The 15,145-nt window shown below is 34.5% G+C and overlaps 2 protein-coding genes across 2 annotated transcripts; both read right to left on the reverse strand.

Moving 5' to 3' along the window:
* Positions 1 to 53: 53 nt before the first annotated feature.
* LOC116778083 (phenoloxidase subunit 2-like) lies at positions 54 to 5,881 on the reverse strand. Its single transcript, XM_032671952.2, has 12 exons — positions 5,693 to 5,881; positions 4,692 to 4,884; positions 4,036 to 4,144; positions 3,843 to 3,963; positions 3,417 to 3,625; positions 3,042 to 3,294; positions 2,503 to 2,655; positions 2,191 to 2,325; positions 1,917 to 2,101; positions 1,181 to 1,323; positions 714 to 949; positions 54 to 434 (listed from the first exon to the last, which is right to left on the reverse strand). Exons 1-12 carry the CDS (start codon positions 5,801 to 5,803, stop codon positions 204 to 206), a joined length of 2,079 nt encoding a protein of 692 aa, XP_032527843.1. The 5' UTR covers positions 5,804 to 5,881; the 3' UTR covers positions 54 to 203.
* A 3,846-nt stretch (positions 5,882 to 9,727) lies between these two features.
* LOC116778086 (phenoloxidase subunit 2-like) lies at positions 9,728 to 14,871 on the reverse strand. The gene is made up of 12 exons (XM_061526625.1): positions 14,682 to 14,871; positions 13,527 to 13,722; positions 13,326 to 13,434; positions 13,135 to 13,255; positions 12,644 to 12,852; positions 12,303 to 12,555; positions 12,014 to 12,166; positions 11,734 to 11,868; positions 11,432 to 11,613; positions 10,984 to 11,126; positions 10,359 to 10,591; positions 9,728 to 10,181 (listed from the first exon to the last, which is right to left on the reverse strand). Exons 1-12 carry the CDS (start codon positions 14,790 to 14,792, stop codon positions 9,951 to 9,953), a joined length of 2,076 nt encoding a protein of 691 aa, XP_061382609.1. The 5' UTR covers positions 14,793 to 14,871; the 3' UTR covers positions 9,728 to 9,950.
* Positions 14,872 to 15,145: the final 274 nt, after the last annotated feature.

Raw genomic sequence — 15,145 nt, forward strand, 5'->3', positions numbered from 1 at the left:
TGCCTCATGATTATTTTTTATCTGTAATAATTTGTTGAAATAAAACCGCTATATACATTGATGCTTTATTAAAACTAGCATGGGTCAACTTAAAACTATCATTAAATTATGTACATTCTAATTAAATAAACTTAATCTATTAGTCTTTCTTTTAAATTTTAGATTATAAATGTTACATAGTGATTAGTGGATTTTTGAACAGTTTAGTTTTTAGCATTTCTGGGATTTATTTCCACGGTGTTTTGTAGACGAATGCTAACATCAGCAAGGAACATGTTAGGCAGAATGAAGTCCTGGATGTTTGCAGCACTGCTGGAAGGTCTGTCAAATGGGAAGCCCATGTTGCGCTTGTCGGGGTAAAGACGATCCTTCAGACCACAGAAGCTAGAAGCTTCTGTACAGGACAGCGGTGCAACACCTTCTGGTTGAGTTATCTTTAAATAAAAGAAAATATATTTTAATAATCTAATCTAATTCAGTCTTATGTTAGATAATTATTGACTTTTTGTCACATGAATGAGAAGGGACTAGAAACTGTTCTAGGACTTACATCTAAGCTATTAATTTAAATTAATTTATGTCATAAAGCATTTTATTTATTAATTGCTCATAGTTAAATACGTAAGGAGGTTGTGAACATTTGTATCGTTGTGTCTTGCGGCAGAGTTTCTGTATAGACAAAAATGTTCAGCAATGAGGTAATAAATACTTACGGCGTCAAGGTCGTAGTTTGACAGCATAACGAAAAAGTCAAACAGCATGCCGCTCTCAGTGCCACGTGGTACAAGCATGTGTTGAGGCCACCCACAGCCGCAGAAATTGAAGCTAGCGAGGTCCTCACGACGAGGGTCGCTTCCCTGGCTGGAGAGGTCGCGGAAGGTCTGCTCGAAGGGTATAGTCAGCGAGGATTCGGTAGACTCGCGTGTTATGACATTCTTGCCCGCGTTCACTGAAAGAAAGTAAATTTTTGTTTGCTGTTTGTTACAAAATATAAGATGTGAATTTTATATTCAAAACTTTGGTCTTAACAAAGACAGTCTTGACGATAATAGTGAATAAAAAAATTCTCTTTGCATACTGGTCAACGATGTTGTAAATTATCTATGATCGATATTCACAAAACCCGCTCATAGCGTAGTTTTGGGGTGGAATATTTAGGGATTTTTATAAAATCACTTACAGGGCACAACGAATCTGTCCATCTCGATGAACATTTTGCGTTGGTCGGATAGTATCCACGGCAAGCCACGTTCATCAAACTTGGGGGCTATGAAGATGCGGACCGTTGTCCGGCGAGCGCTGCCCGTGTTGTCTACGTCGATGCTATGGAACCAATTTGTTGAATGTCTAAGTACCTACTCTACTGAGGCAATAACCAACTTCGTTCTTTGGTTTAATGAAAAAAAAAAAAAGATTAGTTTCGTTTGTTTCAGAACAAGCAAATTCTAATTTTGAAAGGGATAAAGTTGATGATGATGATGAAACGTAGAATATTAACAAAAAAAAGTGTATTAGATAGGATAAATTATTTAATGTTTATCGATCGATGGTAATGTAAACCACATTCAGGTTTTTTTTTTTAAATAATTTGCTGAGTTGGGGAAATATAAGAAAAACAGTTCCTAAGTACACGAGGATGTGGATAAAGTAACCCAATATTTTTTTCATATAGATTGTATTTTTTGCTCAAGATGTGTAAGATTTAGACCCGTTCGTGTTGCAGTTATATCCTACATGTCAACAAGCACAAAAGAAATAAATGTCTAGCTTTCAAAAATAGCAAGTCTTCCAGTTCTTGAACTAGGCCAGACAGAATAAATCTCTTCATCCTGTGGCTAGCGAGCTAATGTTTTTTTTTTTTAAATTTAGAATATGTACACTGGCCAGTGTTAATATTCTAAATTATTAACACTCACACATATCTGAACGGCCTGTAGTTGAGGTGAGTGAACCTCGCGTACACCGGCCCGCGGTCCGAGAAGTCGAGTCCGCGCGACAGATCGACGTCGCTTTGCATCCAGTACGTGTGTAGAGTGTTGTCCGCGGCGCCATTGCTGTTCACGATCTTGGCATTCGTGATTTGCACCCCCGGGTTCGAAAGCTGGAAACAAATAAAATATAAGTTAAGCTAAGATTCATACTCTGGCTAATAATATGATATTTTTTTTAATTCATTAGTTGAATGAGCACCTCCGATCTCGTGTATCGTCTCACGTTGTTGCTCTCTTTGAACTTCTGGAAAAGGTCGTCAATGAACGCGTGCCAGCGGTAGAAGAAGGGGTCTCGCATATTCACCGCCTCGTCAGCTATTACGTTGAAGGATTCCTGTTACCATTCAAATGTAAATAGTATGGCAAAAGTTATTACAAAAACAGTCCCTCAAAATAAACAAATTATTATTATTATTATTTTTTAATAAAGAAATAATTTTAAAATCTCATCTGCTCTGAATATGATAAAGTTCATATAAGTGTATAGAAGAATATTTTGGCAGTAATATACCAGATATCTGTGGTCAGGATCGTGCAAGTATCCAGCGAAGCTGTGTCCGTTGTTGTGCAAGGTTCCGTAGTAATCTCTGTTCGGTGACAGTATGCTCGACTCCACCATGTTCCCCAGAGTGTCTATGTCCAGGGGCTGGGTCGAGCCGTTTGGCTGTAACAATTCATATTTTTTTATTATTTAGTACAATAATACCTATATCTGAATTAGCGCTGTCAATAATATAACTATTGAATTAAGAAAACGATAGTTTCTGGAACTTCGGTTCAGCTGTAATCGAATCCTCAGAGAAAATTAAAATAAATATATACTTTTATATTTTAACGGTTCCAGTGAATCGTTTAAATTCATTATTTATTGAATACCAAAAGTTAACTGTAGCATAAAAAGTAAAACGTGAAAATTAAGGTTTCAATGTCTTTGTAATTAAGTCTCAAGTTAAAAAAAAAATATATATATATGTGTATATATAAAATATTTGTGTGCAAATAAGGGACATCATTGTTAGTTTATTTAAGACTATAAATTTATTTGGCTACCAGTTTGACCATGCCCGTGGCGATGGCCTCTTCGAGGTTCCTCTTCCAGCGGTTCATATCGGCGATGGTGACCACGAGACCATCGACGGGCCTGTTGAGATCCGACCACCTCATGTTGGCCTGCCGCGGCGGGTAGCTGCGGGATGATGTGAGACTGTCCAATTTAGGATAGTACGGCTCAGGAGTCGGTTCCGTGAAGTCACTGAACTTCTTAGCACGTGCGAGCTGGTTAGCCAGGCGTTCCGTGTTGTATCTAGTATTAATAAAAATATATATTGTATTAGATCCAGCAGTGTGCTCTAGACTCAGAAATATCATGGTAATAATTGAAATGCGAGTAGAAGAATTGTCGATCTTAATCATCCAATGATTTACCGGGCTATGACTTGCTGGTGCATGTAGAAGAACAGTTCGCCACGACGGTCCTTAGCCACAATTTCTCTTTTAGTTGCGCTGAATGGGTACACCAGATGCCAATGCCAGTGGTGAAGGTTGATTCCGATGTCTTCGCGCCAGTAAGCGAGTCTGTGTTCAATGTCTAAGTCGTTTGCGGTAAAGTCGCGCGGGATTATTATTGGCACACGCTGTAAGAGATTTGGACATAGAGATATAGATTATAATTTGTAATGCTAATGAAAATATTTACTTGGATGGTCTTAAAAATTACAAAGATACAAAATAATGTTTCTCCCAGAATAAAGAGAGCATGTGATATGTATTATTGTTTATTTTAATTAAGATTTTAAAAAAAGCCTAACCTAACCTATACATATTACCATATTTTATGATATTTTTTCTTACCGGAGCTCCTTGTTTGGCAAGGGCGGCGGATTCGCGTGCTTGACTGAAAAACTTCGAATCAACGAACTTAGACGGGAAGGTCTCAGCGAAGTTTTGAAGTGGAACATTTTTAGTGTCCTTCCTGAAAATTATGTTAATATGTTCTTAGTCTGCAGTTGTATCTCGTCATGTTCACTCACATTAATTTCATTACCTGTGCAACAAAGCCACAGAGTAGCAGTAGTTAAATAGCTGAGGATTCAGATTCACACGCGCATAAACGCATGTCGATAGAAATTCGGGTAGTTGGTTTTCAGGCACCGCTGAAACAAGTAAGCGGTAAATATCATAATATATAAGTTAAGTTAAAAGGATAAGAAATGTCCATTTCAAACGAGGAAGAGGTTTTTGACTATTAATTCTAGCTTGTTTACCGATAATAAAACTGTCACGTGGGCTTCTTACTACTCGCTTATTGGTAATAGTTTTGATTTATTGGACAAATTTAGATATATATGCTCGTAATGGTAACAATTATACAATATTCCATGTTTTGTGTGTGAAGCAAGAATTTTAAAAGTATGTTACTTAATATAAAATCAAATTAAACTAATTTTGATTATTGTAATTGATCCAGGGCTGATCAAGGAAAACGCGCGTAAATCCAAAAGCGCATTTCCGGTTCTCAATATAGTCATAAAACACTGATTATTTCGCAACGTTATCGCAGATATGACAAGAATAATTCAATAGCGTTGTAATAAATCAAAATAGCATATTTCAAAAAGACGTCCTATAGGTACTAAAGGTCTGATATGATCTGAAACCAATATAAACATAAACGACAATAACTGGTATGTATTTAAATACCTAGAAGGGCATCAATGACCTCATCAGCCATCTCCTGGTGGGCAGGCAGAAGAATAGAGAAATCGGCATCGCTTGGCAGCCGTTTAGCTTTTGGAAACTGAGGAAGTGTCTTTAGTTCCTTTAACGGGATAATTGGTTTGTCCTTCCCAAAACGATTATTGATCTCGATGCCATTGCTCTTGTATTTATCGTCCTTACAGATAAAAAATAATTATAATTCAGACAACCATAAAAAATATTTAAATAGAAAAACACAACATGATATACATTAAGGAAATTAGTATCTAATATACCTACAATTACATTATCCTAGTCGAAGTATAATTAAATATATTGTTTTCCTTTCAAGTGCAATTGTTCGCTTATTACAAATATTACCTTGTTATGACCTTTTCCTATACTCGAGACACTAAATTACGTGATTGACTACCTACTTACTAAATATAATTATCTTATATACAGTTAAAAATGGAAACCGTCAACAAGCCAAAAAATTACCATAGTAAGTAATTGTGAATAGTGTAACAAATTAAATATGATAAAAAAAAAACAAATATAGAAAAAATAAAAAAAAAGATAAATATGACTCAACAGATCTTAAATAAGATTTTTTTATAAGCATTCGCCTCATGTATAAGTTCTTATATAAAAATAAATAAATAAATCATGTCAAAAAATAAGGTAAGCAAGTGTTGCCATAAATTAAAAGAACGTAGCAGGCTAATGATCGCAGAAAGATTAAGAAACAAAACATTGACTAAGTCCAAGATCTATTATTGTGTGCATATAAGAAGCATATAAAATAGTTTATCTGGGCATAGACAATATTTTTAATTTGAATTAAATGACGAAATAACCTTAGCGTAAACTGGAACATGGCGTTGCACATAGAATAATCAATTTCTAAATTAACGAGTAGCTGCTAGGCAATTTTTTTTGCGATTTCTTTGACACTTTTTATGAAACTGATGTATTACAGATATATATGTTAAGTTACTTACGAGATGCTGTTCTGTGAGTTGAAAGACAACTTGATTGTCACCCTTGGGTGAAACCATGGGTTCATTAGGACGGTCAAACAACAACTTCAAAGCTGTAACAATGTTCGCCATTTTTAGATTTGATCTATTACAATTTTAAATAACGGTTACCACACGACTGATGTGCAGTGAATCCTGGCTGTTCTAAAATGTCACAATATTTATACTTAGTTAATACCATACATTTTGCACGGGTGCAAAACTACATAGCGTCTGTAGTGTGCAAAACCGCATAGCGATAAAAAGTTATTTTAATAAAATTATTCTTTGTTTATTGCATTGCATATAAATCACAAACTATTTTGTAGGTTTACCCGATCTTTTTCGAATGGATTTGACAAAGATAGGATACTTCCGCGGTTAAAGAAAATTTGCTAGAGAAAGTCAATAAAATTTCTTATTTGTCTTGTTTATAATTATAAAATTTCATTAGCATAAATTAGAAGGTTTCTGAACTGAAAATCTACTTCTTTATTGATTATTTCAGTTCAAAGTTATTTAATTTAGAGAAATCTAAGTTATCTTATAGAAGAAGTCTTGTATTCATCTTTTTTTACGTTTTAGGTACTTCTGTTACCTCTAAATAAGCTTCTTTATTATACTCCATATTCGTATAATGTTTCCTATAGATAGTAATTAAAAAACAATATGTGCAAACGTATAGACTCCCCACGCAATATACTAATGGATAATCTGAGATGAATTCTGTCTAAAGTATTTTCACTCAGATCTCGTCTCAGTAACTGTTATGGTTTAATAACACTAAAGTGAAGGCGACTTAGTAACACACTCATGTACAATATTAATTTTACATTATATTATACATATATGGAGTTTCTATTACAAAAACGTGGGAAGATATTTAAGATTATAAAAAATTCGAATATATCAGTAAGATTCGGATATACTTAGTAGGATTATATAGTAATTAAGTTATTTTAATAGATTGCCGATCGATAAAAAATGATAAAGCCGGCCATTTTGTTCAGTGACTGGTTCAAAGTTAAATTGATTTTTGAATTTCGTATAGGCTATTTAAGAACTAGATTTTTTAATTCAAGTCGTTTATTTTTTAATAGAGGTCATATGCCATCTATTTAATAACTGAAAATCGTTACCCTAGCAAGCAATGCGCCTTTGTTACTGAATATTTACTATCATTTGAGAGCATAGATATGACATTTTTAAAGCACTTAAAAATGCGAGTTGCTGTTATTTTTAAAATAAAGAATACTGTTCCTCTATTTATTGCATTTGCTGTCCTGAAAAATATTTGAAAGTAAATTATATCCAAGGACAGATCCTTTACAATTACAGCATTGAAATGAGTTTTTCATTTTTCAGAAGTGTTTAATGTCTTTATAAGTCAAATTAGTACAAAAAGTTAGATAAGACTATTTTGATACCCGCGGAATATTAATTCCCATACACATTCGTCTTATTTGGAGATCATATTAAATCAGAGATTTCAGTCTCGAGTAAATTATATGAAAATAAAAATAATAAAAACAGAAATTGATGAGACGCCCACGTAAATTGCAGTTACCACGATAAATGCACGACATGTTATCTATGTTGTGGTACATTTAGTTAGTAACATATCGAAATAGCTTTCCGTTTATCAAAAACCGGATGATCACGGTCATTTCACGGTCAACTTTTAAAAGAAAAACGATAAAGATGTTGCTGTAGTCTAAAAATATTTATAATTCTAAAGAATTATGCTAAGTCCAAGTTGACATCGTCACGTTACGTACGAAGCGTTCGATTTGTTTTTGTATAGATACATACAGATAACTAAACTGTCGATAAATTGAGTACATATAACACTCAATTTAGTTATCACTTGCCAGAAACGAGCTGACACCCTTATAGTGCTGGAATGATATTAAACAAACTAAAGCTAAGAACTACCATGAGAAAACCGGTTTTTAAATGTAAAAAACCGCATCAGAGGAGCAGTTCCAATGGATGCTACAGACAGTCAAACTTTATGACACCCCTCTATTTGCGACGGGGGTTGAAAGCACTATATTTTGTATAATTTATCATATTCACTATTATAATGTGATTGTTTTCTTTATGTATATAGTGGTAAAAATAATGAAATTTATTATTAATTTTAAGTCAAAAGTTTTTTATACTTTTAAATTTTTATTGTAATATTTACATTTGGTGTTATATTTCTATAAAAGATTGAACATGTAACTAATCAAATACTCCGTGGAGTAAACTTCATACCGTAGGTGTTAATACAGTGGAAACTTTTAATTTTTCTTAAAATCTTACTCAAAAAACAGCAAACAGTTTAAGTTATTCGGATTGATCTCTTTGCCGATAAAGAGATATACATATACAGAGCTGACACGAGTATTCATTCTCTCTCCCGAAGGTGTTGGTTAAGTGTTGTTATCTTGCCAGAAATGTTTTTTTTTTTGTCAATAATGTCAAAGCAAACATGTAAATCTTATTGCTGTAAACATGTGATAATGTTTGAAAATAGATACACTATTCGTGCTCAAAGCGGTGCATACATACATTAAATTATGTGTATACGATTAAATTACTCTGATGCATTTTAATAAATTCTGTCTTGTTTCTTATTATTGTTATTGTTTTAATTATTTTTCAACATTAAGAGATTCTAAGGAACTCGATCAACACGCTTCTTACTAGTTGGCTTGGTTCACTAAACACGGGCAGTTTTGTCGTTGGTCTATGAGATATATTGAAACCCACAGCTTCATTTCCATTCAGAATCGGGACGGTTCAGCTTTAAAGTATTGTGATATTTCTTTTGAAGATACAATTGAGTGAAAGGAATAAACCATTTTCTATTTAAGTAACCAGCATTACATGGCACGTGTGAAACTAAACTGATGTCTTGCTAACATCATAAAGTTTAACTGCATTCCTGAAGATGTTAGTAAATTGATCAAAAACCAGCAATTTTTCGACTGGTCTGAGCTGAAATGTGCCATTACTATATATACTATATTGCTCTTAGGTAAGTATTAGTTAGTTTTTTCATTTTAATTATTTGGAAACCAACTATATAATACTTTGTATTTTGTTATAGGTATATTGTTGTTTAAACATTTGTGTTTTTGAATGTAAATTTTATCGATAGTAGCATCGTGTTGTTTTACTTCAATTTGTAGACCGTGTTCATTAGAATTGGGTTTCTAAATTTGGATGGAAACCGAATTAAGTGTGGCAAAATATCCCACATCTTGAGCTTTTGCACGCTTCCGGTGGTTGTGTTTACGAAAACGTAGCAGTCCATAGTTTGGTACCGTTAGCGATGATATGCATATTAAAATTATTGTGAAAAACGTCAAATAAGTCACTTTTGGTATGTTCTTCCCGAGACCCTTCAGGCCAGACCTTCAAAGATAGGTCTAAGAGCAGACTTACAACTACCTCCGGTGATACGGTAACGTAAAGCTAAAAATTAGTAATTAAAATATTGAAAAATAAACACAATGTAATGTGTTAAATTCTAACAATTTTTATATACACAACTGTATACAATTATTTAACTATTATTGTTTATGACTGTAAGCAGAAAAACTTTTTTGTTGGTTAAACAGCAAGTCCACTATATGATTTGCAAGATCCTAATATTTTTTTAAAGTTGTTTAATTTTATATGGCGAGGAGGTTCTATAAATAAAACTTTTGTCTTTTAACAATCTCCTTGTCCCTGAGTTTTATAAATTGATCAGCATTTAGCTTGAGGTATATTAATTAAATTTGGTTAGGTAGAGAGAGGAGTTTCGACAGTGGTGGTGAGCGTTTAACGTTGGTTAGATAGGGGCCCCTTAAACCTACACCTGGGTCGCAAATCCCAGGCACTGTTGAAGCTCCTCTCCCTGCAACGCGATGGACCCGGCACCCGCACGGAGAATCCATGGCATGCTGAGAGGTTTCGTCTCATTAATAGTTATTGATCAATACGAATAAATCAATAAGAAGACAATGAAAGACGTGTGAATATGCTTCTTAATCAATTTATTAACACTAGAAGGTCACTATAATACAACTAGTTTTAGATACAACAACATACATATGTACACATTCAGATAAGTCTTAATATATCAGGCTTTCACAATTTTGCTACTTAAATCTAAACAATAAGGAAATTCTTGAAATACATTGAATTAATTATACGATATTATCCTGGTTATATTTAATTAACACGTCTCGGTACACATCGCTTAATTCCTAGGGTTTCTCGGATTGATCTCGACGGGGGTGTTCTGCAATACGATTCTTATGTCCTGCTTGAACATGTTGGGTAGGAGGAAGTCCTGAAGGTTGGCGGCATTGCGGGATGGTCTGTCGAAGGGGAAGCCCATGCTGCGTCTGTCAGGATAGAGCCGGTCTTTGAGACCGCAGTAGCTGGAAGCCTCTTTGCAGGTCATTTGTGAACCATCTGGATTGTTCACCTGAAACACACCAATATTTATATATTGGATGAGCTTAGAGAATAATATCAAAGGAGTTCATATTAATTAATAAAATCATGATTCGAGGTCGCATATGTTCTTGTAAGAAAAGTTGTCTCTGTATTTGGGTTTGAGCAATGAATGAGAAAATCCGTCATCTAAATAATGTGTACTAACACTATCCAAATCGTAGTTGGAGAGCATGACAAAGAGGTCGTGTTGCGCGCCGGCCTCCGTCCCTTTGGGAACCAGCATATGCTGGGGCCATCCGCAGCCGCAGAAGCTGGTGGATGTAAGTTCCCCAGTGGTCTGGTCATTCGGGCGGGACAGGTCGCGGAACGTCTGCTCGAACGGGATTGTTACCGACGACTCCATGGATGACCGAATGATCTTGTTCGGCCCGGCGTTCACTGGTTTGAATTACAAGTGTTACTAACTATATTAAGGGATGGAATTTCTAAATGTGATTGCCACATTTGATCTAATTTTGAATTTCGAATTTCACAGTTGTAAAGAGATTTGATTTTAAATTTTGAATCCCACAACTGTAAAGAGATTTGATTTTGAATTTTGAATGTCACAGTTGTGGAGAGATTTGATTTATATTTGAATCCCACAACTGTAAAGAGATTTGATTTTGAATTTCGAATGTCACAGTTGTGTTGGGATTGGTTTCGTAAATAAAACTATTTCTTTCGGGATTCTTTATGTAGTGAAGAAAGTCAGAGAGTGATATTAGCTTTTGAAGCTAACAGGTATATAATATGTTTAGTACAGTTAGTTTTCTCAGTAGCTGACTTACGAGTGGTAACGAATTTGTCCATTTCTATGAACATTTTCCTTTGGTCGTTTAATATCCACGGCAAGTTTCGTTCATCGACTGAGGGAGCCATGAAGATTCTCACGGTTGTGAGACGAGCTTCACCAGAATTCATGACGTCGATTCTAATAACAAATTATGTTTAAATTAAGTTATCAACAAAATAATAATATCCAAGAATTCTGCGAAAAAAGTTTCTTTCATCTCGTGTGACATCGATCACGGATGCTGTAAAGTAATCCAAACGTCAGGTCAATATTATAAATAAATATGATAATCATAGTTATATTTATCAACAACAGTCCTTGAAATACGTTTCAGAATTCTCTTTTCTTAAATAATATGTTATTATATATTATATAACAACAGTTACAAAAGTAACTTTGTTTTTTTATTTTGCTTATCATTTATCTTCATATCAATTTCTTACTCGTATCTAAAATTTCTGTGGTTCAGATGAGTGAATCTCGCGAGAACTGATCCTCTTTCGGAGAAGTCGAGACCTTTCGAGAGCTCAACGTCGCTCTGCATCCAGAAAGTGTTCAGTGTGTTATCAGGACCAGAGTCGCTGACTACACGGACGTTTGCTATTTGTACACCGGGGTTATCCAACTGGTGTGAGAAAGAAATAGTTTAAGATTTACTTAGTCATAAATAAACAGCAAAATAAATGTACAATAGTACCGAGCAGCCAAGAATAGTATGCGAAATAAATTTGAAAATTATCATCACCTGACTGCGCGTGTATCTAGTCACAGATTCAGACTCCTTGAACTTCTGGTAGAGATCATCGACGAAGGCGTGCCAGCGGTAGAAGAAAGGATCCCTCATCGTGGTAGCTTCATCAGCCATGACGCTCGTGGATTCCTATAAAGATTATACTATATACAATACCAGTTGAGATATTTTTCCATATAATTGTAGTGTCTACATTCTACACCTACTTTTAGAAATCTACTGAAGGAAATTAATGGAACATGTTTTAGTTCCAACCTAGTTCAGTCATACTTACCAAGTATCTGTGTTGTGGGTCGTGAATGTAAGCTGTGAAGTTGTGTCCGTTGTTGTGAAGCGCTCCGTATAGTTCTGGGTTGGGAGACAGAATGCTCGCCTCCACCATGTTACCGAGAGTGTCCGCATCCAGAGGCTGAGTACTACCGTCCGGCTGATATCATACAAATACTATTTATTTTAGATTTCAAGTATTTTTTTCTCAAATACAGTATGTTCTGTAGTCTAGCCATGTATTAAATTTAATTGACTTTAACTTTCACCACTTAATAAGAATTCTAATAGCGTACTAGAATCACGAAGCCGGTGGAGATAGCATCCTCCACGTTTCGCCTCCAACGCATCATATCTCCAACGGTCAGCTTCAGATTGTCCACCGGTCTATCCAGGTCTTGCCACTTCATACCCGCTTGCCGCGGCGGCCAGCCTCGTGAGGTTGTTAGATTGTCAAGTTTCGGATAGTAAGCTTCGGGTATGGCCTCCGACCAGTTACTGAATTTCTTAACTCTTGGTAGCATGTTATTGAGACGCTCGCCGTTGTATCTGATGGAGATTTAACACAGTTAACACACAAATGTTTATGTTCGTGTGTATTAGGGTTAAGAATCAATGTACTCAAATTATAATTTACCGAGCTATTATCTGCTGGTGCATGTAGAGGAACAATTCTCCGCGACGATCCTTGGCAACCATTTCTCTCCGGGGAGCAGAGAATGGATAAACAAGATGCCAGTGCCAGTGGTGTAGATTGACGCCGATGTCTTCACGGAAGTACGCCAAACGATGCTCAACATCCAAATCCGTAGCAGTGAAATCTCTTGGAATGATGATTGGTATACGCTAAAAAGAATTCATTAAATTTAGTGATACATCATATTAAAAATGTTTAGTTTCCTCTTTACACTGAAAGAAAAAATAGGGTCCAATACCCGTTATCTGTTACACTATGCAATAGTAACTGGCTATAAGGTGACGGCACATATCCTATGGATTTCTTCTTTAATGATAGTTTAGGGCCTAGGATACTAAATTGTAAACCAGTTTTAGGTTCAGGAACCAGTTTTATGACAAGAAATGTGAAAACTGTTGCGGTGGTAAAGTAAAATCTATAAAATAATTTACCGGCGATCCCTTAGCTTGTAAGGCTGCAGTTTCTCTTGCTTGGCCAAAAACTTGAGAGTTCATGAATTTTGAAGGGAAAGTCTCAACATGGTTCTGAAGTTGGACATTCTTAGTATCTTGTCTGTAATGAATAAACAATTATTTATCATATCATTACATTTGATTAAGTATAAAATATATTTTATACCGACCTATGCATCAGAGCGACAGAAAAGCAGTAGTTGAAGAGTTGGGGGTTCAAATGCATTCTTGAATAGGCACAAGTCGACAGAAGGTCCTGCAATTGATTCTCGGGGACGGCTGTGGAATGTAGATAATTTAATTTATCATTATATTATATTTGCAATGTTATATAATAAAATTATTGAAAGATTAATTGTGAGTTCATTTACCTAGGAGTACTTCCATCACCTCCTTTGCCATTTCCTGGTGGCTCGGTAGGAACAATGAGAATTCAGAATCTTTTGGTAGTTTGCTGGCTTTGGGGAATTCTGGTAGTTTGTTCAAGTTCTTCAGTGGTATCAAGTCAGTAGCTTTTTCTCCAAAACGGTTATTGATCTCGATGCCATTGTTCTGATAATCTTTATCCTTTTATACAGAAAACAGTTTATGAAACACACGTACACCCACATATTCACATCTATGATTTATAATTCAAAAATCAAAAGCAGTAAACATGTTTTAAATAATTTGAAAAATATTAATAATAACGCAGAGTTTTCGTAACTTCGAAGCACCATGAAGTTATGGTGTAAAATAAAATAATTTATTAATCTTCTTTCAAAAATCTTTGAATATTATTTTGTTACGAGGTCATTGATTTCGAAAAGTTAAATGTTTCGTATGTAGAATTACGAGTGACAATAAAAATTTGTGGGAAACATATGTACTGGTCAATCAAAAGCATCTTTTTAAATGCTATTGACTCTAAAACTAAGTCTATTAAGATTGCATGTATATATATATACATAGAAAAGTCGCTCTTATATATAATTTACAGTAACACCTTGGGTTTTTAATTTTTTAGTCGCAATCGCAAGGAAAAGTCAAGATAGAAAAATAAAATGCGAGCACATTTTACATATTTTAAATATATATTTTTTCGTCTAATAGCAAAAAAAAAATGAGGTTTCTAAATAAAATTTCGCTATAAAATTCATTCGTGTCAAGCTGCATTACAATTTACATGTCTTAGAATGTTGTCAATGTTATTTTATGACTTCGTAATAATGAAAATATGATATAGATGGCTGAATAGGAAATGATTAAAAGTAATAACTAGCTTTCTTAAGCATTTGAAATAGATTTTTTTTACAGTTTTGATTAATATAAATAGGTCGCTTCCCCATTAATTGTTCCCGCCAAATCATACGCGGAATAGTTTTAGTTTTATTTTCTAAAATGAAGGGATCTTTTGTTATTCCTTATAAAATTAGCAATCTACCAACCAAAGGCTTAACAAAACCGGTCCAGCGGTTTCAGAGACTAGCCGGAACAAAAGTATAGATACGCAGAAATAATAATAATTATATATACATATTACTCACCAAAAACTGTTCTGAAACTTGGAACACTGTTTCGGTTTCCCCCTTAGGATATATCAGAGGTTCATTAGGACGGTCAAACAGCAAGTTTAGGCTTCTAAAAACGTTTGCCATTTTGAATATATTAGAAATTGTTATACTTAAAATATTAAATACCAAACGACCTCACGGAATTGTGAAGCTTCAGTGACGTAACCTTGTCATATCGGTCAGTTTTATACCGATTCCCTAAAATTAGTTCCGAGTGCAAAATCGAAATGTGTGGAAAACCACAATTATTCCACGGGTATATCTATTGTCATAACATTTTGATTATGACTACGTTAATTATCTAAACGTAGAGAAGAAGTGGTTATTAAAATGGGACAGGAAACTATAAACGGGAAATGATTGCACGTGTATTTGATATCGTACTTAGATTTTAATTTTAAAATAAATTATGTTTAATATGTTTGTATAAATTTTGG

This window comes from Danaus plexippus, chromosome Z (genome assembly GCF_018135715.1).
Source record: "Danaus plexippus chromosome Z, MEX_DaPlex, whole genome shotgun sequence".
In the NCBI taxonomy this organism is placed as follows: domain Eukaryota; kingdom Metazoa; phylum Arthropoda; class Insecta; order Lepidoptera; family Nymphalidae; genus Danaus; species Danaus plexippus.

Excerpts from the sequence above, each read along its gene's own strand:
- LOC116778083 (XM_032671952.2), bottom strand. The coding sequence starts at position 5,803 with ATGGCGAACATTGTTACAGCTTTGAAGTTGTTGTTTGACCGTCCTAAT. Across the intron at positions 3,964-4,035 it reads TCTGTGGCTTTGTTGCACAG|GAAGGACACTAAAAATGTTC; the intron begins GTAATGAAATTA and ends CATAATTTTCAG. Across the intron at positions 435-713 it reads CAAACTACGACCTTGACGCC|ATAACTCAACCAGAAGGTGT; the intron begins GTAAGTATTTAT and ends TTTTATTTAAAG.
- LOC116778086 (XM_061526625.1), bottom strand. The coding sequence starts at position 14,792 with ATGGCAAACGTTTTTAGAAGCCTAAACTTGCTGTTTGACCGTCCTAAT. Across the intron at positions 13,723-14,681 it reads AAGTTTCAGAACAGTTTTTG|GATAAAGATTATCAGAACAA; the intron begins GTGAGTAATATG and ends TCTGTATAAAAG. Across the intron at positions 11,127-11,431 it reads CACAGAAATTTTAGATACGA|AATCGACGTCATGAATTCTG; the intron begins GTAAGAAATTGA and ends ATTTGTTATTAG.